The sequence below is a fragment of the Harpia harpyja genome, chromosome 2, assembly GCF_026419915.1.
Source record: "Harpia harpyja isolate bHarHar1 chromosome 2, bHarHar1 primary haplotype, whole genome shotgun sequence".
Classification (NCBI taxonomy): domain Eukaryota; kingdom Metazoa; phylum Chordata; class Aves; order Accipitriformes; family Accipitridae; genus Harpia; species Harpia harpyja.
In genome coordinates this window covers 16,661,692-16,686,950 of record NC_068941.1, presented here as the reverse complement: position 1 = coordinate 16,686,950, position 25,259 = coordinate 16,661,692, and the positions used below count along the sequence as shown (strand labels likewise).

The 25,259-nt window shown below is 42.0% G+C and overlaps 1 protein-coding gene across 5 annotated transcripts in view; it reads left to right on the top strand.

Annotated features, from left to right (window-relative positions):
- The window catches only part of ZNF827 (zinc finger protein 827), a 115,791-nt gene that overhangs the window by 5,723 nt on the left and 84,809 nt on the right, over window positions 1-25,259 (top strand). For all 5 annotated transcript variants that reach the window (XR_008239534.1, XR_008239533.1, XM_052816636.1 and 2 more), the window contains exon 2: window positions 23,274-24,284. Coding sequence is in view for 3 of the 5 variants with exons in the window: in XM_052816636.1 (XP_052672596.1) it covers window positions 23,274-24,284 (1,011 nt within the window). In the remaining 2 variants the exon portion in view is untranslated. The remainder of the gene's footprint in view (window positions 1-23,273; window positions 24,285-25,259) is intronic.

Below are 25,259 nucleotides of genomic sequence, written 5' to 3'. Positions count from 1 at the left end.
ACTAAAGAGTCAGCGTTGTGCTCATTAAGCTATTTAAGTCTTTAGGATCTTATGAATTAGATTTCAGAGGGGGTGGGGGTGCAAAAGATTATAGAACAAACCCACAAACTTTTTAGCTGGCCAAACAGGAAAACATGCAGATAGAGCAGTGGAATGGGAAATGTAAGAACATGCAGACAGAATGCATTTTTATTTTTAAATTTTAAAACGGATGAAGAAAGAGTATGACTTAATCTTTGTAACAGAGTGATTGTTGTCTTTTTTCATATGTAAGAAGGCAGGAGTAGGAGGAATTAAGTTTAGAAAAAAAAGAACAGAGCCAGGAGGAGCTGGCTGTTCAAAGTGAAGTATTAGTAATTTCCTATAATTTAATCAGACCAGATCCCAGAGCAAGATAATGAGAGCATGACCTACAAAAGAGGACTTTTTGGAAGTTAAAAGGGCTTCTAACATGAAGCTTCACAAGGCATGTGATTTGTCATGAAGCACCGTATAGAGGACTTTTTTCTTTCACATTGGAAAGAAATCATAATATAGACATTAGTTCAGATGGTTAGGGAGAGCTAATATGGCTTATGCCTGGAATCCTTTTACTGTTACAGCTGTTAAACTACTCCAAAGTCATGCTTGAAGAGTGTATCTTCTAAATAGTATTTTGTCCTGGTTTCTAGTATACCATTTTTTTGTTGCCTAGCTTGCCATTCATGGTGCATGATTTGTATCATTTAGGTTTACGCCTACAAAAACCTTCAGGATGTATGGAGGCTAAAGTTTTGCATGTTTCACAAAAATAATAATATGCAAAAAATCTGGACTACAAAGTAGTTAGCAGTATGTAATAGAATCCAGTTTTCAAGGGGGTGGGGGGAAATTCTCCTCCTCTCTCTTTCTGCCCCCCAAAGTAAAACTTTTTATTTTTAGTCCACTTTAAAAAATTGTTTTCTATGAAGAGTAATAGATTATATGGGCTGATATGGGCATGAAGAATAATAAATGATATTTGGCTGAAGCAAAAAAAACCAAAATCACCACCTCAAAAAGGTGGATAATATCCCTTTCCTCAAAGATTTTTTTTTTTTTTTAAATGTAGTTAAATAATAAAACTCAGACGTGACCCATACTGCAGTTGAAAGGGCGCATGCTGCAGGATACAGTCAGGTTGTGTACATATACACTGCATTGTGGCTACTTTAATGAAGGATTCAGCAACATGTATTCATAAGCTCACATGAGAGCTTGTCTTCTAGTTTTTCTTTTTTACAGGCTAACTTACAGTCACAATTATGGAAGCGTTGTGCTCCCAAAGACAGTTTCTCTTTTCTTCATGTGCCTTCAGTAGCATTTACAGGCTGGTATCCTCTTCAGTGTAGACTCCAAATATTTTGAATGCTCAGTCTGAACCTGTTGGCTTAGTAGTTAGCTCTATTCCTTAAAGTTTCTCCTGCCTTTCAAGGGATTTCCTGCTTCTGGTGTAATTACACTGAGTAGTAGAATCCCAGGTTAAGCCTAACACTAAGACAAGCATGTTCCGTTTTGCAGGTTAAGAATTCACACAGAGTCCAAGTCCAATTAATTTGGAATCATGAAAGTTATGGGGGATTTTGTTGAGAAACATGCAGTAAGGAGAGAAGAACTGGGCTGCCTAAACGGTCCTTTCCCTCGTTCTTTTCAGTACTTAGGCAGTAGGAATGGAAGCTGGGGGAAAGAATGACTAGTGCTGATAGTACAGTAGACAAAGAGAGAGAAGTTTTATGCAAGACTGATGATTTAGCTGCTGTTTAGAATAAATTGCGCTGAAAATGAAAGTGTTACCGAGTGGTAGAGGTCTTGTAATGAATGGTTTAATCAGCAGTTTCAGAAAGTGATAGTAGGTTCCAAACATCTGCACTGTTTTGTTTCTTCTATTTGGGATGCTCTCTCACTAGGATGGAAATAAAATTTTTGAAGCAACTCAAAGCAAGCTACTGTCATTATCCCTTTGAATTCTATGTGGTCCTACCTCCAGGGATTCCCTTCCTCAGGAAGGTTTTATAGCTCTGCTGACCCTCATCTGGGGTTTGCTGCTTGGATGTGTTTTTCCTCTGTTGCAGGGCTTTCTATGCAGGTACAAAGAATTCTTCCCTGCATGGTCTTAAATTAGGAGGACAGAAGTTTTGTCTGAAAGTTTCTGTAAGGGAGAAGATTTGACACAAGCTTACTTTAAAATTACAACTTCCTATTTTAAGTGAATGTTTTGGACATGTCCTGGATCTTGGTGCCTGGTAGAGTTTGTAATATGCTGTATGAGGGCAAAAATGAGATGTCTGGTGAATTCTTAAAAATAAATGGCATGTAACTTTTAGAAAAAGGCATTAAAAGAATTGATGGCTTTCACAAGTGTGTGTTTAGCTTAATGAGTGATCCCCATGTGTGACTTTATTAATGAACATGAATTCTTTGGAAGCTACTTCTAGACTTCACTTTGACTTGTGTAGTAGTACAAATAATTACTCATCTAAAAAAAAAAAAAATAAGAACAGATCTTCCACAGCTAGATGGTCATGCAGTGAAAAGTAGGTGAGGAACAGAGAGTGTGGCAGGCAAGTGGATTTAGATAGCAGCTGGTGGTATAGCTGTTTGTGTTTGCTTGATTTCCTGAAGCACAGCCAGAGTCTCTCCCCTTATAGACCACTGTGCCAAATCTAGACCTGACAACTAGTGACTGAGGAATTTCTTTATCTCTGTTTGGAGCAGAACTTCCCCTTATTTACCTCTGTATTTCTAGCACTTTGAGCCTATGAGGAGCCCTTCTCAGGCACCGGTGTAAGCATAACAGCCTAGAGCTGCTCTAATTTCTGCTGCCCCCAGGCTCTCACCCTGCTCCTCGTTCTGGAAAGGAAGGGCTGACATAATCCTTTTGTCAATTCTGCATTGCCAAAGGGAGTTCTTTGCACAGCCAATAACTCTGAAGGGGGCTCTTCTGCCCACCTTGAGGTACTTTTACATTGCCCATAAGGTCTAAATAGACTTCACCATAATTGTTTATATTGTCTTCCTGCACAGTGCTGTGCCACATTGAGATAACAAAGCAAGCTCTAAATAAGCTACCTTGTGTACGGGAGGCAGTTATCACAGCAGTCTACCCAGGTTAATTCAGCTATAATACTTGTGGGTATACTCAAGGTGGCTCAGATACCACTACATAGCACTACGTTATTTAGTATAGACGTACTCTCATGAGAACCAGAGTTGTTGTCTTTGAAGGCATTTACTGGCCTGCACAAAAAGTGTTGGTAAAGCCCACAGAGTTTTCGGCCAAGAAATGCTCTTTGAAAAAATAAAATCAAATCCCACTGCCACTGGCACACTTTTTTGTTTGTTCAGCAGAAAAGCCAGCACTGGAATGGACGTGAACATGAAACTTTACTTCTAGCTATTCCTCTGCATCTGAATTTTAGGTGGATTTTTAGGCAGAATGTAGAAATGGGTTGCTGCCACGTATGCTGTGTCTGTGCCCTAAGTAGCCATAGCATTAGTTTCTTGTACCAGGAGCTTGGCACAGAATCCTAAAACTCTTTAAAATAAGATAAGGCTTGAGGAATGTCCACTTTTTATTCAGTGCTTGTACATTAATTATGTGACCTCTGACTTTTCTTAAGGTTGAAAGCTGAGGCAGTGCCTTAAACAGTGTGTCTAGGAGTAAGGAGTGCCTATTCCACATGGAAAGGTCTGTTTCTGTGTGTTAGCCTACCACTACGAGTAGCTTCCTAATCCTCTCTTACTTGGCTTTGCTTGTTAACCCCAAGCAATCCTCTCAGGGACATAGAAAGCAGCTGTCTTTGGTAGCAAACACAGCACGACAAAACAAACACTTCTTGAAGCTTCCCTTAGATACGTTACTGTAATATCATCCTCGTGGGAGGAATTAGAAGCACAGAGAATATAATTTGCCATGTTTTAATCTGACTTTGGGAGAGAGGAAAAAATGAAATTATAGGGAACTAGATTCCTGTGACATTTACAGGAAGGAAAAGTTTCAGTATCTAAAACCTAAACCTTTTGTTTCTGAACCAGTCAGAAAGCTAATGTGCGTAAAGCACCTCAGGTGAGTAATGGGGCAGAGTAAAATGGTAAATCGGGAGCACATTATTTACCAAAAACAGAGCGGGAGAAGCTGCATATAGCAAAAATAAACAGAAGCTAGAGATAAACAAAGGAGATCTTTGTTAGAGCAGGTATGCTGGCCTGGTGTCACCTGCTATGCTTGAATATTGCTGTGCACACCATTTATGAGCTCCTCCCTTCACTTTGTGACCCCTTGATAGAGGTTTCTAGTTGATTTTGTTGTTTCTTTTACTTTTATGAAGGTTGTTCCAGTGATCAATAATGTGTTCTAAAGCAACAATTCCGTATATTTTAAAAGTATTTTTCTAAGAGTCAGTGTTTTGAGTGGATAGTGTAGGGGTGTCTCTTTCTGTATTTCAATAAAAGGGAAAGAAAGTTCACAGTATTTGCTGTCACTACCTTTCCAGCTTCAATATTTAGAATGATTTAAGATGACTTCACTGAGTTCCACTTAACATTTAAAGTAGGACTTAGTGTTTGTTATCAGCAATGGGCCAGCTTCACAGCCTTCCTCTGATGTCCCTTGGGCTGCTAGGGTGATGCAAATGTTATGGAAGTTGCTGTGGCCTTCTCAGGTGGGGATTCTCATTGCATGGGGTTGTTCCTAGGGAGGAAATAATACTGTTGTTCCATACATCTTCATATCACTGCAACTTAGAATAGACTGTGAATCAGTGATGGAAAGGGTCAGAGTTGAAGCCACAGCTGGAACGCACTCAAATCTACTTATTGCTAGTTAACAGCCATTTCCAGCTGCTGTTGATGAGCCAGTCTCCAGGCTGAGTCTAGGTTAGAAAACATGAAGGAGAATCAGAGCGCTGTAAAGGCTCACGCCGTGTTCTTCCTTTGCCAGATACATGTCACACAGGAGAGAACCTGGCCCTATGCGTAAACTGAACAGGAGTGTCTGGATTATTGAATATGTAGTGGTAGCGATTCTTCTGAACTGAGTGGAATGAATTGCTTTTGCCAGAATGCCACTGGGGCTGTTGGAAAGTTAAGATGTCTTATTTGTGCTCAGAGAAGGAAATAACGAGCTGACCAAAAAAGTCAGAGTAAGCATAGGTCAGAACGTACAACAGTACATCATATCATCGAGGCAGGCAAATGCGACCACTTCTTTGACAGTTTTTCAAACTCCAATATATCCTGTATATGAAGAGCAGCCAGCCAGCCAGCCTCCTGCAGCAATAGACAGAGAGATAGAGGCTGTGTTCTTCTTCCTTCCTTAGAAGCTAGCTGGGTTAACTTTGTGCTCAGGAGATGAAAATCTTCCTTTGGCAAGCAAGAGTTTTCCTCTTGCTATTTTACTGGTGCTGTAAGTTATAGCTGTGTTCCTTGGAACATTTTTGGGGTCCAAGAGTTCTAGACTGCAATGACAGAGCTGTTGGGGTTGTATGATGTTTGTGGGGATGTTTGGAGGCTTGGCAGGACAGTTTACAGACATGAAATCTCCAGCTTTTTTGAGTTCTTGTTTTTTCTTTTTTCCTGTGGCTCAACAGCAAGTTCTCTTCAGAGATTCTTCACACCTATTGGGAGAACTTCACAGACAGCTTTTTTTTCAGCTTTTATCGTTGTGTAGTGCTACTACATTGATGAGGACTAGTTTTCTTCCTTTTTCTCCAGAACCACTTGTGATATAACCACTGCTTTTATCACTGATAATTCTTCTCTTTTTTTCCACCCTTTGCCAGTTAATATTTGTGGTAAGTTTTCTAGACCAGCTGGAGAAGATTGGAAAGGTAGAAAAGTAGAGAGTTACCCATTTTTCATTTTGATAATATCACTACTTTATCAGTGTCACTGCCTGAAGACTCCTGGCAGTTTCAGAAGTTAATAGAATGAGAAGTTTGGAACTGGTTCAAGAGAAGACACAGCGTGCCTTTAATCCATTGGAGAGAAGAGGAAAAGTGAAGGTTGCCATTTGTATTATCCCCAGCATTGTTGGCCTGGCTTGGGAAATGAGAGCCAGTAGTCATGGAGAAAGCAGATCAGAAATACCGTATTTTTCTGTAGGACTTCTGATTACTCTTTCACCTGAGTCTGTCCTGGACTTTTGTTTTCTACAGTAGTGATTAGACATCAGAAAGTGCTTTCAAGGATTACCTTGTGCTTGAGAGAGACAAGGAAATATTGTTTCCTTCTCCTTTATTGTATTTGTATAGTGCATAGGAGTACAAGCCGGGGAGTCAGCCTGCTGTCTGAGACGTGTGTGGCCCAACAAAAAGATAGTTTCAGCCTGAAAGAGAGCTTGCATTCTAAATTGGATGTCCTGTAGGAAAGATGCACTTGGCAGTTTCTCGGGGAAACTGAGGTAACAATGGTTGAGGTTGTGCATGTGTATAGCAGTTGTCCCTCAGAGGAACAGAGGTAAGCGGGAAATGGATGGAAAACGTGCTCCTTGAAATGACTAGATATGTTCTGGATGTTGCTGTGTGTTTTTACAGCACTGCTGAAACCTTCTAAAGAGCTTTCCTCAAGTATTGAAGCTATGCTGGGCTTCCATTCGTCTGTCCCTGTACAAACCCTGGTGGAAGTTCTCCGCTTCTCAATTCCAAAATTTGACTATGCCTTTGAAGAGATACAGGAGACCAGATCTATTGCACAGTCCTTTGTTTTTAATAACTTCTGTGTGTAGAGGAAGAAGGATGATATATCATTATCCTTTTGGTTTCAGCTTCTGTGTCGTCAGATATTTTCTGTTCTCCTTTTCTGGAAATCTCTTGCTATTACCAGTGAGAGAGGAAGTATGGAAAGGGAAATTTTACCTGAGATCATGCGCTTCTACCTTGATATAGATTTGATATTCCATTTTGAGCCTAAACCAGCTCACTGGCAAGGACGATGGCCTTCTGTGACTTTCCCATACTCTCCTGGCACTTGTGAGGATCGGACTGTTCTTTAGATTCCCACCAGGGGCACTGAAGCATCTCTACCTTGAAGAAGTCAGTAACTGCGGAGCTTCGGTAGTATTTGCCCATCATTACCTTCCTCTGTATGTTAATGATTTCTTCCTGTTTTATAGGGGCTGGGCGAGTGTGTGGTTTGGATTTAACAGGAGGAGCTGAGGGGAGACTGGGAACTTCATGCCCTGTGTATATGCTCAGCCGTGCAGGGGGCATTGATGGAGAAACAGCAGGTGCTCTTGCTGTGGCGTTCAGGTGGGCTGAGGGAGCACTGAGGGTCATGCAGAGAGCAAGAGTAAACATGGTGGCAGTGGCCTCAAATGACAGCAAGGGAGCTTTATTTCCTGGAGCTATCACTTTGGTGTTTGGAAACCTTTTTTAAATAAGCCTGTTGTAATCTTGTTTATAGTAATTAAGGATTTGCTAGTAATTTAAATAGTTGGTTTTGGCAACATACAGATTGTCTTCTCAGAGGTACTGGTACTGGTAATGTAAGGATGAAAACATTTACACAAGAATAAAAGTCAAGGAAGCAGGTAATTGACCGATTTATCAACCTTAGCAGACAATTTTTTCTGATACATTGTGGTAGCTATGGTAAATTTACTCTGGATTGCTTAAGGGCACGATCCTATATGGTGTGTACAGCACATGAGGGCAACTCCCTGAAATGAATGGGTGAAGAAGCAGGTAATCAGCCAGTGTGGTTTTGGTGCCTCCATTACCCTTTTGGTCAATGGTTTGTCCCCTAGGAAAGTTTGGAATTGCCTGCACAGCACAGTTCAGAGTATAGGTAACTTACGGCTTTGTCCTGGAACTTTTAGATCATTTTAGTGTTTCAGGTAACATGAGAACTTTTTGTAAACTTATCGCTGTTCCCAGGCCATAATGCTAAATTGCAGTTGCTATCAGGGAGTTATTTGTTTTCATTGCAAATTGTTTGTATGCAACGAAGTGGCATGTTTGAACACTTTTCTCACTTTAGTCAGCCCCTTTTCCCAGCTGAATTGACACTTGCAACTTCTCATCCCCTTCCTTTCCAACTGTAAGGGTGGCTAAAATCATGTTGCTGTGGTGACCCTGTCAGTTTTAAATGACTAGCCGCACTAAAATGAGGCTGAATCAGTGTTACAATAATCTATAGCATAAACAGATTGCTTTATTCTTGGCTGCTGTAAATTGTGAGGAGCATGTGAGGATTCTTGTGCCTACATTTTGCTGTTGGGGTTGTGACTGTGCTGAGGCTTGCAGTGCATTTCAGGCAATGAAGATGCATTTTGTCACAGTAAAGAGTTGAGACAGCTATCACTGCAGCCAGTTCTGGGGAGGTGGCAGGTCAGGTGCAGGCCTTAATTAAGATGAATTGTTAGCTGATGAAGGCGCTGTGTAAGAGCAGGCAGTTTATAGATGTAGCTCAAAAATAGAGAACATAGGTATGCAATAGAGTGGACCACCAATTTTATTTGTTACCAAGCTAAATGAAGATTAGAAAGCAAAGCTTTCCTGCCTTTTTTGGCACCTAGATCATACAAAATGTGGTATAAGAAACTGTACTATTCATGCTTAATGCCCTACTTCAGTTTTGCTATAGAGGTGTCTTTTCTTGGGAAGCGCTTGCTGCATAAAAGTGATGCCATTAAGGGTGCTTCTCCCAATTTTCTTCTGGTGTTTGCCAGAGCCTTGTGAATACCACTGTCAGCCAAGAATATAGTCACTTTAAGATGCCTTGAGCTATCCAGTCAGCAGATAGATCCTCTAAACCATGTCTTATGCTTAGTGATTGTCTTGGAGACTGATCATCACAGCACCAAAAAGCATTGTTTAGGGTATGCTGAAAGAAATTCTGCTGGTCTTACTTGAGCTGTTCAAGGCAGAGGCTTACCTCTCTGAAAATGGATAAATTCCATTTATTTCTGAGGCTTTTATTCCAGGTCATAGGTCAAGTTTTTGTCTAGTTCCATGATCATTCACATGTGCCCACCTACTTTCTTGAAATCCATTGCCTTTTAAGGGACGAAAGGTATAAAAAATTGAGGTGGTTATTCCGCCTTTTTGTTTTGTTTTGTTTGTTTTTGCTATCTTAATAACATAGTATGATCTTTCCATTTTCTCAAGCAGAATTGTCCAAGTGAATGGATCTGGTCTTCCATAACACCTAAATAGAACTGTACGATGATAGATTGAGAGTGCTGAGTTACTTCATTGCTTCAGCTCATAGTGATTGTCTAGTTCTTTCCTTCTATCTCTTCTAACTCAGCCTGAGATCTTGTCAGAAAAAAAAAAAATCTGTATTTTGATGTCTTCTACCTCAAATATACAATAGAAGATTATGACCTAGAATTGCACTACTACAAAGCAAGTAGCCATTTGGAAATGGGTAACTGAGCCTCTGGTTTGCAGATAGACTATGTTTAAGATAAGGCAGTTTTGTGTTTCTGCTTAGAATTTCCTAATAGAGACACTAGTTCTGTGTTCTGTAAGCAACTTTTCAAAGAAGATTTCATTAATGGCCTGCCAAAGGAATAAAATCTTCTGTCATTCATGGAGTTAATTGTCATTCAAGGATGACTTCAAAATATTATGGATTCCTATATTGACCATTTGGCATTCATGTGATTATCTCCCACAATAATTTGATCTACAGTGGAAACTAAGTTCCCTCATTTAGAGATCTTCTGGTTGTAGCCAGCTTTTCCAAATTGTTTGCTAGAATTTTTAGGGGTTTCATTTCTAATGAAGGCCCATGGTAGGTAATCTTAAAATATTTCCCCTCCTCCGTGAAGTAAGCTGAGATGATAGGTCTTGAGTCTGTATGTTAAGGATAATAGAAGTCTTGAGGAAAATGTTTAACTCTTCTTATTTTGGAGGTGCCATCATCCTTATTACCTTTTGATATTGATACTTTCTCACTGCCATAGACATCTGTCTAGAGCAAAACAAATGAAGAAGCAAAGTGGATTTTGGCTAACTAGGAATAATTTAAGGAGTTTTTAAACTTCCTTATAATGAAGAAAAGGTAGACTTTCTAATCACTGTACTGAACTTAACATGAAAGTGAGCCCACAGTGGTAAATGTGCACTGATGTAAATGATCCACTACCACTCCAGGTGCAGGGAATCTCTCTGGGTAGACTTGCAGGTGGACCACCTGAACCATCAAAGATTGTTAAAGCTGATTCCCATTTCAAATAGAGCTGTGGGAATAACAGTTGATCTCCCACATATTTAGTTTGTCCTCCAATTTATAATACTCTATCAGAGTCTTAATCTGATATCATAGCTGGTTTTAAAAGAGCCAGGGAAGCCTGAAATTCCTGATAAGGGACTTGAATCTGGCTCAGAATTTGCTGCCTAAAAAAGTGTTTGGTTTTCTAGGAAATGGTTTATCATATTCTCTGTTTTCATCAGGTAAAAGAGGTGTATTCCTTTGATATGTTAATGTACAGACTTCAGGTTTTCAGTTGGCCACATTCCTTTAGTGTATAAATCAGTCTGATCACTATCCTGTGCTTTGTGAAAGGTGTGCCCAAACTCAACTGTAGGTTATTATGGGAAGTTCACGAGGGCCTGTGGAAAAACCTTTCAATAAGGCTGGCTGTGGTATTTTGCTCAGTCTCCATAAAAGTATTACAAGAAGAACATCGGTACCATAAAATATGTTTTGTAAGGAACATGATTTTCTATTGTTATACTGACACTTTATGTGCTTTATGAATCTGTCTTGGGGCTACTAGTGAGCCTTTGCAGCGTAAGCCAACTTCAGAAACATTTGTTTCTTCTGAAAACCTCAATCATAAAAATCAACTATCTTTGTCTACCTTCTCTCCAGGAGTTCTAGGTATTGGTCAAGACAGCTGATGAAAGCTTTTTGTGTAGGATGCTCTTGTGGTGTACCGCTTGAGAAACGGTCTTCAAAACTGTTCCCCTCCTCTAAGGCCGTGTGTGTTCTGTTTCATGCACACAGCTCAAGTACTTCAGCTCACTGAGCCTCAAATAGTGGCAAAATCCAGCTAGAACAAAGTAGTTCTAAATTGTAGTGAGACAAATATTATACATGTATTATTATACACATATACTATATGTGTGTACATATACATATGTGACATTGTTATATATTATGCTATAAGACATACTGCTCTGCCCACCTACTTTTTAGGGTTGCTGATTACTGGGCCTCACTGTTAGGATATTACTTCTGGGTCTTTAGGACTTTTCTTCTCCCAGGAAGATGCTGCCAACCAATTCTAGAGAAGAGTTTTTTTAATTAGTATCAGAAGAGTCTGTGGTGGCCAACACAGCTGCAGATGTCCCAGATAAGGCTTCTAAAGCAGCCTGCATGATATTGACTTCTGTGGCCATCCTGACTGCAAGGGCCAGCCCTTCCCTGAGAGGTGTAGTACATTTTTGAGGTTTTGGATGGGAGGGAGAATCCTGTGGTGTTTTTCATTGACAAGACATGATATGCTTTGCACATCGAAAGACCTCAGGAGATAGGTGGCTCAGATTGTTGACTCCTCCTTCTTCCCCATTCCTGCCTTCTTTGCATCAGTTTTGTTCTGATTTCTTGGCAGAGTAGTTTTCTGCCAGTTTAGTGAGTTGAAATTGGCTCACCAAGCAGTCAAACAAACAACAGAGCAAATACAAGGGAGGGCATAGGACCGCCACTTCTGTCTTGTCTTGAGCTTTTGTCACCTTAAGTGTCTTCTAACTGCACTCTAAGGCAATGCCTGTTCATTTGGTGCTTAAAATCTCTGAGTCCCAGTGGAAGCAACGCTCCTCAAACACTGATCCCACAGCTACCTGTGGGATAGAACCTCTTGCCTAGAACAGAAGAATAGTTAATCTTTCTTGGAGGCAAGATGTCAAACATCCATCGTACTAGGAGTTAACTTTTGAAGAACTTGTTTTAGGGGAGATCAGACTTGTTGTCACTATTAGGTCCTATCTTGTGGTCTGTCAACAGCCCTGAGAACCTTCATCAAGTAGTGACAGCTCACCTTAGGAGAAACCATGTATTTCTGTCCTGTTCCATGGATACTTAGCTAGTAAAAGAAGGATCTTTCTGGCAGGTAATGAAACTCACTTGACACGTTTATTCTGGGGCTTGTGGCTGAAAATAAAAGGCCTCTGTCTCTGTTTCCCATCTACCACAAAATTCTCCTGTGAGGAAAAGGAAATAAAGGCAGTTTTATGTCGTCTGTGACAAGCTTTTTCAGTAATCCATCCTGCTTGCTTCTTCCTTGGAAGAATCCATCACACCTGGGTTCTGCCTTTGAGAGGAAACAGAGGTGCTGTACATGCATTTTGACCTTTTGTGGTTGTCTAGCAGTTGGCAAACCTGAATGCATGGTACTTCTGCACATTCACAGTTGTTTGTGCATATGGGCAAAGCATCTTGAAGAGTTCCAGTTACTGCAAGGTAATTAACTTTCTCTAATCTTGTTCGCCTTGGAGCCCTTTTTAAAAAAAGCAGTACTAGAGAAATTGCTAGGTGAATATTCTGGGGTTTTCCTGTAAGTGGATTTTTTCAAAGTCACTTTTAGTTAGGGATAAAAGTAGAGGATATATGCCTTGTCTTTAAACGCTGTGCCTTTCTTTTCCCCTCTCCTCCTTCCCCCCAGTTAGGAAAATCATTATTTTAGAAGATGTGGAGATGAAATAGAGTCCTACCTAGGGCTTCTTGTCCTGTCTAATTGTGTGAGTATTTTCATACATCTTAAACACAGGGGAGAAGGACAGAACAGAAGAGCTATGGCTTTTGGGCAGTTCCTTCTTGCAGCTGTGCCGCTCTCTCTAGGTCAGCCTGCAGTAGAGAAATTTGGTTCAAGCACCAGCAACGCTGCTAAACCATTTTGTGATGAGGTCAAGTGTTGAATAATCATCCCGTTGATAAGTGAGTGAGCCAGAAATTCCATTCAAAGAGGACAGTGACTTCCTGTGCTGCTTACCTATTATAGGTCACAGAAATCATGAAGGGAAAATGGGGGACTGAGGGCACTCGAGCACATGACTGTTTATGTAACTGTGACTTTTAAGTTTTATTTGCTGCTGTTGATATAATAAAAGGAGTTAAGGCAGGCCTTTGTGTCTTTATTAAAATCATGATTTTCTTGCAAGCATCCCTATGGAAAAATCAACATAGCTGCTGCTCTGGATGTATAGTCTAATCAGATGTGGCTGTAAGTGCTTTTTAGAGGTGGAGCCTGTGGGATGTCAGTGCACCCTGTGCCCAGCTTCTCTGAGGTGGTCCTACAGCACACACATCCACATGGTCTGGTGGGTGTGGGAACCCACAAAGGTTGTTCAGGCCAAAGAAATTACATTCAGTCTTTTTCATTTGAAATACTTAAAAAACAGCTTGAATACAAAAAGGGTAGTTTGTAGGCAGCTAAACTGAGCAATTTATATAGGATGCCAGAGAATAGACTTCCCAGATATGACTGCCATTTTTAGGCCTGTGCATGCTGCTTTCTATAGTACCTGCTTGTGAAATCAGCAAGGGTTTGTGTGAAGCTGACACCCCGAGACAATGTGAATTAGAAAGTGATGTGATATTAGCAAGTGATCTCTTGTAATTATTTTTTACCATTGCTAAAATGATGCACTTACACAGTGTACATAGTTTACCTAAAGGTATCTACTGTATTCAGTCCTTGGCTCCTTCATTCTTTTCTCCTCTGTATTATCTGGTCTGCACTAAATTCTGATGTGACACTTTTGTGGCTGATAGTTCTAACTGAACGTGCCATTTGCAGTTAGGACTTCAAGTTCCTCTCCTCTAATTTCATCCTGGAACTTCTCCAGTATGGCTTCTGTTTTCCTTGTTCCACTAAAACTGTTTTCTGCCCGGGGTGTCTAGCAACCAGTCTCTGGCAAATTTCAAGGCTTCATGCCAGTGGCACTTACTGGGTTTGGCTGAAGAAAGTGAGCATCCTTCTGTATTCCAGTTCTAAAGGGCGCAAGTTGGTTGACTCTCACAGAGCTAAGATGGAGACATTGTGGGCCTGTGTTCTCTTCTTGAAAGTGCAGATGGGAATCACGTGATGGGAAACTCCTCTTATTTGGATGTGATGCTGATGGTAACAGTCATGATGGAACCTAGGTTACAGCACCTGTAAAGAGGGGGTATTCTGAAATGGACTGCCCTAAAAGTGAATTTTGGCCTGTGGCATGATCCCTAATCCTTGTTTGAGGATTCTAAGAAAGCAGACAGGAGGGAGTAGGAGTTTCACATCCTCTGAAAAAAGAAAAAGGAGGGTAATTGTCGTAGGTGACTCCCTTCTGAGGGGGACAGAGGGCCCAATATGCAGACCTGACCCATCCCACAGGGAAGTCTGCTGCCTCCCTGGGGCCCGGGTAAAAGGCATTACCAGGGAACTCCCTGGTCTGGTTCGGACCTCTGATTATTACCCATTGCTGGTTGTGCAGGTTGGCAGTGATGAGATTGCAGAGAGGAATCCAAAGGCAATCAAAAGGGACTTCAGGGCACTGGGACGATTAGTGGAAGGATTGGGAGCACAGGTAGCGTTTTCCTCAATCCCTTCAGTGGCAGGGAAATATACTGAAAGGAACAGGAAGACACACCTGGTTAATACGTGGCTCAGAGGCTGGTGCCATTGGTGGAATTTGGGGTTTTTTGGTCATGAGGAGGTTTAAATGGCACCGGGCTTGCTAGCGACAGATGGTATCCAGCTATCTCAAAGGGATAAAAGAATCCTCGCTCGTGAGATGGTGGGGCTCATAGAGAGGGCTTTAAACTAGGTTTGAAGGGGGTAAGGGATAAAACTAGGTGCACCAGAGATGAGCCTGGGGGCAGCATGCTGATGTTAGGGGTGGATTCGATAGGCCGGCTCAAATGCATCTATGCCAATGCACGCAGCACGGGCAATAAACAGGAGGAGCTGGAAGCCATCGTGCAGCAGGATAGATATGACTTAGTCGCCATCACGGAAACATGGTGGGATGACTCCCATGACCAGAGTGCTGCAATGGATGGCTATAAGCTCTTCAGAAGGGATAGGCAAGGTAGAAGAGGTGGTGGGGTGGCTCTCTGTGTTAGGGAGTGTTTTGACTGTAGAGAGCTACACGATTGTGATGACAAGGTGGAGTGCTTATGGGTGAGGATGAGAGGGAAGGCCGATAAGGCAGATATCGTGCTGGGAGTCTGTTATAGACTGCCCGACCAGGTTGAAGAGACGGATGAATCGTTCTACAAGCGGCTGGCAGTAGTCTCAGAATCGTGTGCCCTTGTTCTCGTGGGGGACTTCAACTCTCCAGACGTCTGCTGGAAATATGACACAGCAGAGAGTAAACAATCTAGGAGGTTCCTGGAGTGTGTGGAAGATAACTTCCTGACACAGCCGGTAGGTGAGCCAACCAGGGGAGGAGCCTTGCTAGATCTGTTGTTTACGAACAGGGAAGGACTGGTGGGAGGTGTGATGGTTGGAGGCCGTCTTGGGCTTAGCAACCATGAAATGGTAGAATTCTCAATTCTTGGTGAGGCAAGGAAGGGGGTTAGCAAAACCACCGCCATGGACTTTCGGAGGGCAAACTTTGGCCTCTTTGAGGCACCGGTTGAGAGAGTCCTTTGGGAGATGGTCCTGAAGGGCAAAGGGGTCCGGGAGGGATGGACGTTCTTTAAGAAGGAAATCTTAACGGCTCAGGACCAGGCTATTCCCATGTGCCGCAAGTTGAACTGCCGAGGAAAACAACCGGCCTGGCTGAATGGGGAGCTTTTGCTAGGAGTCAAGAAAAAAAGGAGAGTTTATCATCTCTGGAAGAAAGGGCGGGCAACTTGGGAGGAGTACAGGGATCTTGTTAGGTCATACAGAGAGGAAATTAGAAAGGCAAAAGCTCAGCTAGAACTAAATCTGGCCACTATTGTAAGGGACAACAAAAAATGTTTTTACAAATATGTTAACAGTAAAAAGAATCCCAAGGAGAATATCTATCCTTTAATGGATACAGAAGGGAATGTTACCAGCAGAGATGAGAAGAAGGCTGAGGTACTTAATGCCTTCTTTGCCTCAGTCTTTAATAGGGAGACCAGTTATCCTCAGGGTACTCTGCCCCCTGAGCTGGAAGGCAAGGATGAAGAGCAGAACATACCCCCCCCTTAATCCAGGAGGAAATAGTTAGTGACCTACTATGCCATCTGGACACTCACGAATCTATGGGACCAGATGGGATCCATTCAAGAGTACTGAGGGAACTGGCGGAGGTGCTTGCCAAGCTGCTCTCCATCGTCTATCAGTGATCCTGGTCAACAGGGGAGGTCCCAGAGGACTGGAGGCTTGCCAATGTGACGCCCCTTTACAAGAAGGGTCGGAGGGAGGATCCGGGGAACTACAGGCCTGTCAGCCTGACCTCGGTACTGGGGAAGATTATGGAACAGTTTGTCTTGAGAGCGCTCACATGGCAAGTCCGGGACAAGCAGGGGATCGGGCCCAGTCAGCATGGGTTTATGAAAGGCAGGTCCTGCTTGACCAGCCTGATCTCCTTCTATGACCAGGTGACCCGCCTAGTGAATGAGGGAAGGGCTGTGGATGTTATCTACCTTGACTTCAGCAAGGCCTTTGACACTGTCTCTCATGGCATACTCCTTGAGAAGCTGGCATCTCATGGCTTGGACAAGTGTACTCTTCGCTGGGTGAAAAACTGGCTGGATGGCCGAGCCCAGAGGGTAGTGGTGAATGGGGTGAAATCCAGTTGGCAACGGGTCAGTAGTGGTGTTCCCCAGGGCTCGGTGTTGGGCCCCGTTCTGTTTAATATCTTTATCAATGATTTGGACGAGGGGATTGAGTGCACCCTCAGCAAGTCTGCAGATGACACCAAGCTGGGAGGCAGGGTCGATCTGCTTGAGGGTAGGAAGGCTCTACAGAGAGATCTGGACAGGCTGGATCGATGGGCCAAGGCCAATTGTGTGAAGTTCAGCAAGGCCAAGCGCCGGGTCCTGCACTTGGGTCACAGCAACCCCGTGCAGCGCTACAGACTTGGGGAAGAGTGGCTGGAAAGCTGCCTGGAGGAAAAAGACCTGGGGGTGTTCGTTGACAGCCGGCTGAATATGAGCCAGCAGTGTGCCCAGGTGGCCAAGAAGGCCAATGGCATCCTGGCCTGTGTCAGCAATAGTGTGGCCAGCAGGAACAGGGAGGTGGTTGTTCCCCTGTACTCGGCACTGGTGAGGCCACACCTCGAGTGCTGTGTTCAGTTTTGGGCCCCTCCCTACAGGAAAGACATTGAGGTGCTGGAGCGTGTCCAGAGAAGGGCAACCAAGTTGGTGAGGGGCCTGGAGCACAAGTCTTATGAGGAGCGGCTGAGGGAACTGGGTCAGTTTAGTCTGGAGAAGAGGAGGCTGAGGGGAGACCTTATCACTCTCTACAGCTACCTGAAGGGGGGTTGTAGTGAGGTGGGTGCTGGTCTCTTCTGTCAGGTGGCTGGTGATAGGATGAGAGCAAATGCCCTCAAGTTGTGGCAAGGGAGGTTTAGGTTGGATATTAGGAAAAATTTCTTTACTGAGAGGGTTGTCAGACATTGGAACAGGCTGCCCAGGGAAGCGGTTGAGCCACCATCCCTGGAGGTATTCAAAAAGCACGTAGACAAGGTACTCCAGAACATGGTTTAGTGGGCATGGATGATGGTTGGACTCAATCATCTTGAAGGTCTTTTCCAACCTAAATGATTCTATGATTCTATGACAAGAGAGGCCATCCTGGAGGCCAAATATGACCACACCAGTTTACTGTCTATCTCACCTCTTCCTTGTCCATGACTAGTTAAATACCTTTACAGTTGTCCATGCCTTCTCAGTTGTCAGCTGCTGCTTCTCTTCATCTACTCCCCTTTTCTTGCTCTTGATAAAAGTCACATGAGGCTAAGTTCTAGGTTGCTCAGGTGTTGCCTCTGCCTTATTTTTGATGCATCTGCCTATTTACTTGGCCTTAAACTGATTGCTTATCTGACTCAGTCTGTGTTTCCTCAGAACTCCTTATGGATGTCTTACTGCTTCATTTAAGTTTAATGCATTCTTTTAAATTCTTTGGGTATCTTTGCAGAGCTCCTCAGTTCTCTAGTGTAAACCTATCACTTAATCCTAGCTCTTTCAGTAGGCCTAGGTATAGTGTTTAGTGTAAGATAATACAGAGAATGGTTTATGATAGGCATTAGAGATAGAATAAGATAAGCTGTTGGGGCAACAAATTAGGAAGATGACCTGGGTGCCAAATAGCCAACAAATGCAATTGTAACTTTATTTAGATTACACAAACTTGAATGATCATATCTGAAATCCTTACATAGATCAAGATATTTGATATCAAGATAATAAAAATGAGGTTTGGCTCTCCTATCCCTTTAAATACTGGTCCTGTAGATTCCCAGATTTTTCGTGAAATGTAACTGCTGAAGTTAGGGCAATCTTACCTAATTTATCTCATCAGCAATTTCCCTGTGCACATTTCTTTGAAATTATTTGACTTCTGCCTACTTTTATATTTGTTTTAATTTTCATTCTGTAATCCCATAATTACAGTTTCCATATGTTTCATATCACTGCAGCATATGGATTTGCAATGTTAATTCTGTATTGAAGTTCTTTTAATTTACTCATTGCACTGAATGATTAAAGTGAAATTTTGTTCCTTTTAGCATGAAAATTCAGTCCCTTTGGGGTGGTTTCCTTAGCTGTAGCCTCTTCTCAGTTAATCTCTGGTGGTCCAAATGGTGTTCTTTCAATCAGGTTTTCACTGCCCATGTCTGTCACTCAGTGCCATAACTTGCAGACTCTTCCCTTTTTCTGTGTGCTGCACAGGCTGTTTCTAGATCTAGCCTACTACATGAATATTTCTCCACTCCAAGTACTACAAAGTGGAACTGTGGATCATATCACACTTGCCACTTCCAGGAATGGCATGTGTACATTACGTTGGGTACAGTTAAAGTTTCCAGGGTTTGAATTGGGTGGCTCAGTGTATAAATCAACAAACACATTTGTCTTTTTCAGTTTTCAGATATAAGTACTTTGGGCAAGTTGATACTTACATTTCTATTGACATCAACTTACATTTCTATTGACATCAGGGTCAAATTCTAATCAACTGCTCTAAGTAAAAGGGCAGACGCTCACAAAGTGAAATAACATACTTTGGGATCAAGAAGATTTGTCTGTCAAACTGGTCTCTTGAAGAGGAAACAGAACTTCTCCATATTTGAAAACAAGCAGATGAGTGGGTGAGCGGGGGAAACTGGCACTTCTTCAAACAGTGCTTCTGCACGCATTTGTGGCTTTGCCAGAGATTGTTTGATACTGGGCTACATCAGTGGCAGCAGTCACCGAACAGTACTTTGGTGCCTTTTGTCATTGCTGACAGGAGTGGGAATTACTTGTGTGAGGCTCCTGGATGCTGTGTGATGGGGTAGTCCTGAAGCACACAGGACACCTGTAACTTCCACTAGGGTCTGCCAGTGGCAAATGGTTTGGGAAGTGGTTCTCCTTCTAGAACCGCTATGGACATCGGGAAAGAGAAGCATTGACAAGTCTTGACTCTTGAATCATGTTGAGAAGGGGCAATCTGATGAGCGGTTACCTGGTAAAAGTTGGTGAGATTCCCAGCCAGGCTTTGTTCCAAATGAAGTCAGTGAGAATTTGCCCCTAACTCTGAAGTTACCTTTTCCTGCTTTGCAACTTCTGTGTGGTTTCTTACACGTTTAGTGTATCAGGCTGCAATAGAAATGAAATGCCAGTAGCTTAAGTAATTCTGTAATAGCAAACTATAGTATGTTTACGGTGGAGAGAAGAAGTTTAAATGTGGTATTACATTTCTATTCCTAGCTTTCAAGGACTTTGCACTGGAGCTCCTTAGCTGTGTTGCAAGAGAAGGGAAAAACATGTCATGCAAATCCTCTGCCACAGACCTGAAAAACAGCTGAAGTTTCTTGACAGACGCATAGAGGTTGGCTCCTGTTTCAGACAAACCTGGTCTGGGTGTCCCATCAACCCTCTGAGTTCTGAAGAAAGGTTTTATTTAATTTGAAATCAAAGGAAAGTTGGTGGATTGGGCTGATTTCTCCTGGAGTTCTCAAGCTTGTTCAAACTCACAGGCTCACAAGTCAATGGGAATTAAAATCCTGCCCTGAAGGCCTTGAATGGCAACTTTGCTTAGAAATGAAATTGCCAGGCTTCACCGTTATGCTTCTAAACCAATTCACTAGTGTTTAAAAGGAGGCTTGACTGAGCTCATGATAAGACATTGATGCTGGCTTTTTTAGCATTAACCTTACAGCCTTAAAATACAGTGGACTTGGTACTGCAGCAACTGAGGGAATTACTGAGAAGAGGAAAATTAGAACTGTGTCAGCAGTTAGAGGTCTGGTTTCTGGGTACAGAAGGAAACTGCACTGGTGGAAAGAAAAAATCCAGCTGGCTTTTGGGATAGAGATGCTGCAGAGGATATTGGCCCTTTGTTAAGGAGACCACTTGGAGATTTGAGAGTGCTTTAGTGGTTACAGGTAGATTAGAAACAGGAGAGGGAGCTCTCACTGCGTTACCCAAAGAGGAGGGAAATTCTGGACTTGGTAGCAAACCTTTAAATGAAGAGTACTGCACTCCTGCTGCTCCCTGTCATTAAAATATGGGTGGTTGTTCTTCATATAGGCAAGACCAACAGAGGATATGCATGTCTGGAAAAAGAAAGGCAGTCCATGTCCTGTTCCTATCTCTCCTGCTATTGCTACCTTATTTTTTTGGTTCCAGGGATAGTGTAGTTGTGTTATTGTCGAAGCAAGCTGTATTGCAGCTCTACCATAGCAGATGTAGTTCCTTTCCCCCCATCCTTACCATCAACTTCAAATACCAGTGTCCCATTCCTCAGCTACTGTGAGCGTTCTCTGAGATGTCAGCTTTAGAGAGGAGGGATAGATAGTGAAAATATATGCAGGACATTACTTTTATGGTTGGAGCAAAAACTGGTGCAGGTGAGAATGAAGAATTCATTTCCAGTGCAAGTAGGATGAACAAGATTGAGAGATTTGTAAAACAGTGTTATTTAACTGGTATTTTAAAGGCTGGTTGCAACTAGGAAACATATTAACATTAAGAAGTTGAGGTACACGGCAAGTAACAGAGAAGTTGGGGGATTTAGTAAGCTGGAGATGTCTCTAGAACAGAAACCCACTTCCTCTTGTAACCATTTACACTTAAATGTCTCTCAAACTGTAATTTTTGGATGACTTTCTGAGTGAAGTGAAATGCAATTCTCCTTCCCTATTTATGGATGGGGAGCAGAGACACAGAAAGAGTAGGGTCTGTGGAGGAGAGGAGGGGTTGTTTTAACACAGACAGATGTAAGCAGACATGTAAGTGGTAGGATGCAGGCTAGCTCCGGCTCAGAAGCTGTGTAGTGGCATCAGCTCTAGGCTGTGTCCCAGAGGATGTGCCCCGCTCTTGGTGTATCGGTTCAGGCAAAGTGCTGTTAAGATGCTTTTTTGGCTTCCAATCCAGAACTTGCTTGCGTCTGGGATGAGCTGATGGATCTCTCATCTGAGTGTACCCATGTCTTGGTACATGTACTCAGGCATGTACAGACATGCCTCAAGTTACTTTTTCAAGTTCACAGGGTGAAAAGGGAATAAATTCAGTTCTCATTTAACCTGCATAAGTGCTGGTTCAACTGATTAGCATCTGTGTTCTTTATTTGAATGTGCATGGTGTTGGCCTTTATGTGCATGTTATTGTTAATCTTGCTGCATCTGTGATGTTAACTTGGATAATATCAAAGTAATTTTAGGGAAGTGCTTTGGGTTTTGCTTGGCTTTTGTTTGTTTTGAGTAGAAAAGATGCTAGCCCTCTTCTGCTTGAATTACTAATCTCAGCTAACCGAGTGGTTTTATTGTGGGCTGTTAAAACATTGGTGATTTTTTTTTCCAAAGGGATTTGTGTAAAAGGAACTTACTGTGAGAGACTATTCCTCATATTCTGTATAACATTAAAAAAAAAAAATCTTTGCTTTCAGAGTTTATGTTGGTATCTCTATGCTCACGATACATTTGGCTGGGCTTTTCCTCCTTAAATTTATTGGATCAAAGCAATAATATACATCTAAGTTTTTAGTCATAAACTTCTCTCCAAGTTTTGTAATTTTCTGGAATTAAATAGGGAATCTGGGAATAATACCTGATCATAGATACAGTACATATCATGCAGGCTTATTTCCAGAATGTCACTGAAGGGTTATATTAAATCCTTTTGTTTTGCTGTTGTATGATTACAAAGATTCTTTTGTAGCTTGGGACATTTAGTCTAAAAGCAAGAAATGTGAGAGGTATGTGGCAAGAGAAGGTAACGTGAATTTAATTCTAGCATTGCTGCTGTTCCTAACTACGTCCTGACTGGCAAGAAAAGTTTTGGTCATGTCTGAATGACACTGAATACCTATCAGGAAGAGCAGCAGCCCAGGGTCAGAGTGCTTTAAATGCTCTCAGGTCTGAGGAGAGACTAGATGTGTTGCAGTTACTGGGGAGGAGAAAACATAACTGCATTGAGACCAACACTTTTTTCTTTTTTTTTTTTTTTTTTTTTCTTTTCAGCTAAACTAAGTTTAGTTTAGGATGGTCTTTAAAACTTTAACATTAATGAAGAGTGACAAGCAAATGACAAGAAAGTAGCATCTACATAAGAAGAAAAAACCCCAAAGATTACTTTTGTGTGTATGATATTCCTTTCCCAGATAGTTGGAGAGCTTTAGCCTGCATTCATGTATTAGTCATTTCAGCTATTCAGGAATGAATTGTGTATTATCAGTACAAATTTTATTTTATTTTAGATAGGGGTCACTGCAGGATTGGGCTGAGATTTAAAGTCACTGGAAGAAACTACTTTGAGTAGCCACACACCTGATCTGCTTTTGAAGGCAAGCCTGTGCTACCTGTACAGACACAAGTATCCAGTAATTTCTGGGCCTGTTAAATCCCTGCTTTATACCACAGAGTTCATAATATTTTGCAGGATGTACAGACTATACTGATAATGAAATACTTGCAGTATATGAATATATATTATGTATATTTGTATTGTTGCAGTTTTAGCTGTTTTAGTTATGCTGACTGAAAGATGACAGACTTGTCATGATTTTGTCTTCAAAGAAAGACTTACTAATTTTCAAAAAACTTTTTCCTGGTCACTCAATCCATGCAGAGGCCAGGCATACTTAATTCTAAGAAGTTATTTTATGCAGATCTGGGAATAATACTGCTGTTCTTGGTTCCACACAGATGGTACCAGACAGGAAGAAGTGGAAGGTGAACTCAGTGAAGAAGAACGCTGGTTTGGAAATTCTTCGGAAACTCCTTCAGAAGCATCATATGGAGAAGTCCAGGAGAACTTTAAGTTGTCTCTTGAGGACAGAATCCAAGAGCAGTCCACTTCTCCAGACACTTCTTTGGGAAGTGCAACTCCTAGCAGCAACACAGCAGAGCTGGGATCCATTGAAACTGAGGCACTAAGAGATACATTACAGAGCAAAGAGCACCTTTCTCCTGATGTGTCATCTCTGTGTGAAGAAGAACCTCCTGGTCCAAATAAGCCACTGAGTAGTAACCTGAGGCGGCTACTGGAGGCTGGCTCCCTCAAGCTGGATGCTGCTGTTACAGTCAATGGCAGAGTCGAGTCCCCTGTAAATCTTGGCTCAAATCTCTCCTTCTCTCCACCTGCTCATCATGCCCAGCAGCTAAGTGTTCTTGCCAGAAAGCTTGCTGAGAAACAGGATCAAAGTGACCAATACAATGCAAGTAGTCACTTTATATGGAATCAAGGTAAGTGGTTGCCAAACTCAACCACCACCTGTGGTTTGTCCCCTGATTCAGCTATCCTGAAACTGAAAGCTGCAGCCAATGCCGTTCTGCAGGACAAATCTCTTTCAAGGACTGAAGACACTATAAGATTTGAATCCTTTTCCTCACCTTTTAGTTCTCAGTCAGCCAGCTCCACATTGGCAGCTTTATCTAAGAAAGTGAGTGAAAGAAGCATGACTCCTGGGCAGGAGCACCCGCCTCCAGCTAGTTCTTTCCTTTCTCTGGCTTCCATGACCTCTTCGGCTGCCCTTCTCAAGGAGGTTGCTGCAAGGGCTGCAGGCACCCTGTTGGCTGAGAAGAAGAAATCACTGGTTGCTGAGGATCCCCTGCAGCTTTCAGACATGAAGCAAGAGAAAGCAACTCCACCACAGTCTTTGGAATTATTGTTACTGCCAGTCCCTAAGGGCAGAGCGTCCAAACCTACTAGTACAGGTATGGATACAGTTTGAGCCACTAAGTGGAATGTGTTTGTTTTGCTGTAGGCTTATATAACATCTCTTCAATGGGTCTGGATTTGGTTTGATTCCATGTATTATGAGAATAAGAAATAGGTACTTTAGGTAAACAATAGCAAAGCTTTTTGAAATACCACTTGAAGACCAAATGGTCACAAATGTTTCCATATTTGAAAGATAGGAGTGTACAGTTCAGTACTTTTTTTTTTAATTATTATTCCATACAATGGGATTTCCCTCTCTTACCAAGTTCAGAATAAGTCTACAGAAAATATTTAATGGAGGATATCAAAGAATCCCTGTTAGGGAGCTCACAGTATCAGTGAGCATGTACAAAACTAGTGCTTTTGAAATATTGGACAAGGGAGAATTCTCCCTCCTGCTGTCTCTGTCACAAATGGACTTTTGTATAATCGCTTACTACCCTGTCCTAATTTACCAGAGTATATTATTATGTTGCCACTTTTCATTAAAATTTTTTTGCAGCAGTTAGGTATTTTACAATCCTTTGTCGTTAAAAAAAAAAGCGAACTGCATTTCTCTAATTTGCTCAGCAAGAACAATTTTACACTTCTGATTTCCCTCCACCAGTTCCAGCTGTTGGCAGTCAAGGAATCAGGCTTATAGGGAATAAGAAGAAACAGTCTTGGTAACAAAAGCTTTCAAGAACTGGCAAGCCATACAGGGAAATTTAAATGATCCATCTTCAAAATAAGGAAAAATAAGGTTTCTTTCATCTCTTTCTATAAAAAGTTCACATCATGGATTCATATTTCTGGTAGAATGTACAGCTTCAGGTGTTGTCAGTGTTCTCCCTGGAGTGGTGTTCTGCTGCAGAGGGGGAAGCAGCATGTCAGCTATCTTCACAAGATGCACAAAGTGGTTCAGTATATTAGAGCTTTATCAGGCTGAGTTTTATCAGGAATACTAGCTTGACTGTGCAGGTGTAGCA